Below are 3,221 nucleotides of genomic sequence, written 5' to 3'. Positions count from 1 at the left end.
TAAAAGTACTTTTATACACTCTAAGAAATAAACAGTTGAATTTACTGAACAAAATCCTTCAACCTAATTGAGTAAATGAAGCAATATAAATACTTTCAGAAGATATGTATATTCCTTTGTATTTATTGTATTAGGTTTAGTGGAACCAGTCAACATAACTTGGTTGAGTAAATTCAACACTTCATATTTTAGAGCGCCTAACAACTCCTCTCATAATGAGTTTGAGCATATTTAATTTTGTAACAAGTAAATATGTCATTTTAACCTTTCCATTTACAAAACAACACAAACAACACAGAACAAGGGGAAAAAATCAGAAATAATGCAGAAAATAAATAATATACAAACTTTGAATTCCTGTCAATGTCAAAAACACGAGGCATAGACTGAAAAAAGTGTAGGTAGAAGCATAAGCTGTTTATACCTCCACTTTTTATACATATATACATAGTAAAGAAGCAAAAGTATCATTTTTAGGCTTTAAATGTAACAAAATAAAAGTAAAAGTAATGATTTCTAAAAAATTTTTGGTAAATTTACAAATTCTCACTGTAAAGGTACTTATTTACTATTAATTCTGAGAAACTGAAGCAGGTGCAGAAAAAGAATATATGGATGGATGGAGAATTGCTTATATTTCTAATATGTTTGTAGATCCCTTACCCTGAGAAATGAGTCGAGAGCTCCGTTCTCCATAAACTCTGTGATGATCATCGTAGGTCTGCTCTTGGTGACCACGCCCTCCAGTCTGATAATGTTGGGCTGGTCGAATTGGCCCATGATCGAAGCCTCGGCCAGAAAGTCTCTCCTCTGCCTCTCAGAGTAGCCCACTTTTAAGGTCTTGATGGCCACAGGAATTTCCTTCTTCCCAATGGGTTTCAGGCGACCTTTGTACACCTCCCCAAACTCACCTGGAAAAACAAGCAAAATCAGGTAAATCTGTCCACTTCTGAACAGCTTACAACACATTTTACTTCATATTCGAGTAAATAAATTCACGGCACATCAAATTTCATTTGTGATTTATTATCCTACATGAATAAACCAAGGTCTGTACAGGAGCAGAATGGTGAAGTAGTGCAAGTGTTTGTGTTAAACACAGAAAGAAAAATACTCTTCAAGTTGGAAGCTGCACAGTCTCAACCCGGTGATGGCCTCTGAGCAGGTCCACCAYGGCAGATTGAGGTCGCAGGCTTTGCTCAAGGGCACATTTTTTTCTTTTTTTTTTTCTTCCCACCGAAAGAACAACAAAAAAGTAAATCCCTTCAATAACTGCTCTCAGGGGTGAGGAGAGGGGTGCAGTCGAGATGGAAAACAAGATAAAAAAGGGATAGTGCCATTATGATTACTTAGAAATATTGTTTTYGCACATCTCAAAAATAATCTCTCACTTAAATAAAAGAAGCTTAATTTGTATTTGTGTATTTAGACCTTTCTGTCACTAGGAAAGGAACCCTCTTGAGGACAAAAATCTCTTTTACAAGAGTGCCCTCGTCAAGAAAGACAGCAGCTCCAGAAGCAATAAATTACAACAAACACAAGAGAGAAACGGAACCATCACAGGAGACCAACAACAAAGCCATTAAAGATATAAAACCTTCTCAATTAGAGARCATGTTTAAATGTATTTTTCATACTCTGTGCAAGCTTCTAATAGTGGATACAATAACATTCAGGATTTTTTTTATTTTTGTGAAAGATGGACATTTGTATCAAAAAGGATGAAGACCAGGAAAAGCTTAATAAATTAGACTGTAAGAATGTCTGTTCTAAATGTACACTAACACTAAAGTCAAAGAAATAAAAAAACATGAAAGGTAAGTTTGCATAAGATGGAATCTAAATTTTTATCTTATTTTTTAATAGAAAATAATGCTTGAAATGTTGAAGCAAACCTGCAAGTGTATCACATTACTTAAAGTATTTACTCTTTAGTCAATACAACATTTCAGATTGTGATGCTTTTAACCATGACCCGAGACATTACTGGAATTTATCTGAATTTGTTGATTTATAAAACAATCCATATTGAAGTCTAAGTTATAAAAACATATATATGATAAAGAAATAAAACTTATAACATGGTGTTTTTTGTTGCTTTTGTCTTTTTTTTCTTGTCTTTTTTGTTTACCAAAGTATATAATTTACCATTAGACATACTTATCAGAAAGTAATCACTGGATGTACATCTAAAAACATTTCAATAACTTCTGATGTTAACCTAAAACAAAAAGGCTGCCACTGACATTTAAAAAATAACATGAAAAAACATTTTATAAGGCTATTAGGTTGTCAATTTAACAAACATATTCAGGTTGCCTAAGATCATCTGTTTAACATGTTGCCAATAACTAAAGTCAACCAAGTTTACCTCTTATTAAAATGGTATGCACAGCACAGATGTGAATTTCGAACCACCCCACGATTCCTAGCCTCATGGACACAATGTAAACCTGAAGACTTAAGAATTCAAATTATAAGGTCTCTATGAGCCTTGGGACCAAATAACAACACCTCTGTTTTGTTATTGTTTAACAATAAAAGGTTATTGGATATCCAGACCTTAATATCAGCTAGACATGAACCTAGTATGTTTACAGCAGACAGATCAGATGGATCAATGGATAAATAAATTTGAGTATCATCTGCATAGAAGTGAAAAGAGATATATTTTCGAATAACTTGACCAAGAGGTAACGTGTAAATAGAAAATAGCAGTGGGCCAAGAATAGAGCCTTGAGGAACACCACAAGTGAGTTCTACAAAATTAAAGGAAACGCTACCAGTTGAAACATAGACCTAGATAGGATTTAAAGCAGTTTAGAGCAGTTCCATTCATACCCACAGAACATTGCAGGCAATTAATTAGAATGTTGTGATGCTGCTGAGAAGTAATATTTAGTCATTTTAATTATTTGCTTTAATTAAATCAAGTTTACATCTAAAATGGGATTAACTTATGGGGTCAGTTCTATTCAACATGGCCGCCACAGCTAACCAACACAAGCCAGCATTCAAACATCTTTATCCCCGTCAGTTTACAGATATTTCCTTCCTGTCGAGACAGACGTCTTTTGTCAAAATAAATGCAGCGATACGCTGATGGAGGACATGAAAATTGAATATCACTTCAAAATAAAAGTCCCCGTTCCAGAGATTTGTGAATAATGGATGAGAGCTGGGAATTAGATGACAGGCAGTGCCGTTCAGTCTCACAGTGA

The 3,221-nt window shown here is 34.2% G+C and overlaps 1 protein-coding gene across 1 annotated transcript in view; it reads right to left on the bottom strand.

Moving 5' to 3' along the window:
• The window catches only part of LOC106531914 (ephrin type-B receptor 1), a gene marked incomplete at its 5' end in the record, with an annotated part of 76,245 nt that overhangs the window by 24,603 nt on the left and 48,421 nt on the right, over positions 1-3,221 (bottom strand). The window contains 1 exon segment of the mRNA XM_014027860.1: positions 664-911. Within this exon segment, the coding sequence (XP_013883314.1) occupies positions 664-911 (248 nt within the window).

The sequence above is a fragment of the Austrofundulus limnaeus genome, unplaced genomic scaffold, assembly GCF_001266775.1.
Source record: "Austrofundulus limnaeus strain Quisiro unplaced genomic scaffold, Austrofundulus_limnaeus-1.0 Scaffold691, whole genome shotgun sequence".
Taxonomy (NCBI): Eukaryota; Metazoa; Chordata; class Actinopteri; order Cyprinodontiformes; family Rivulidae; genus Austrofundulus; species Austrofundulus limnaeus.
The sequence above is the reverse complement of the archived record's forward strand: the minus strand, read 5'-3'. Positions and strand labels throughout refer to the sequence as shown.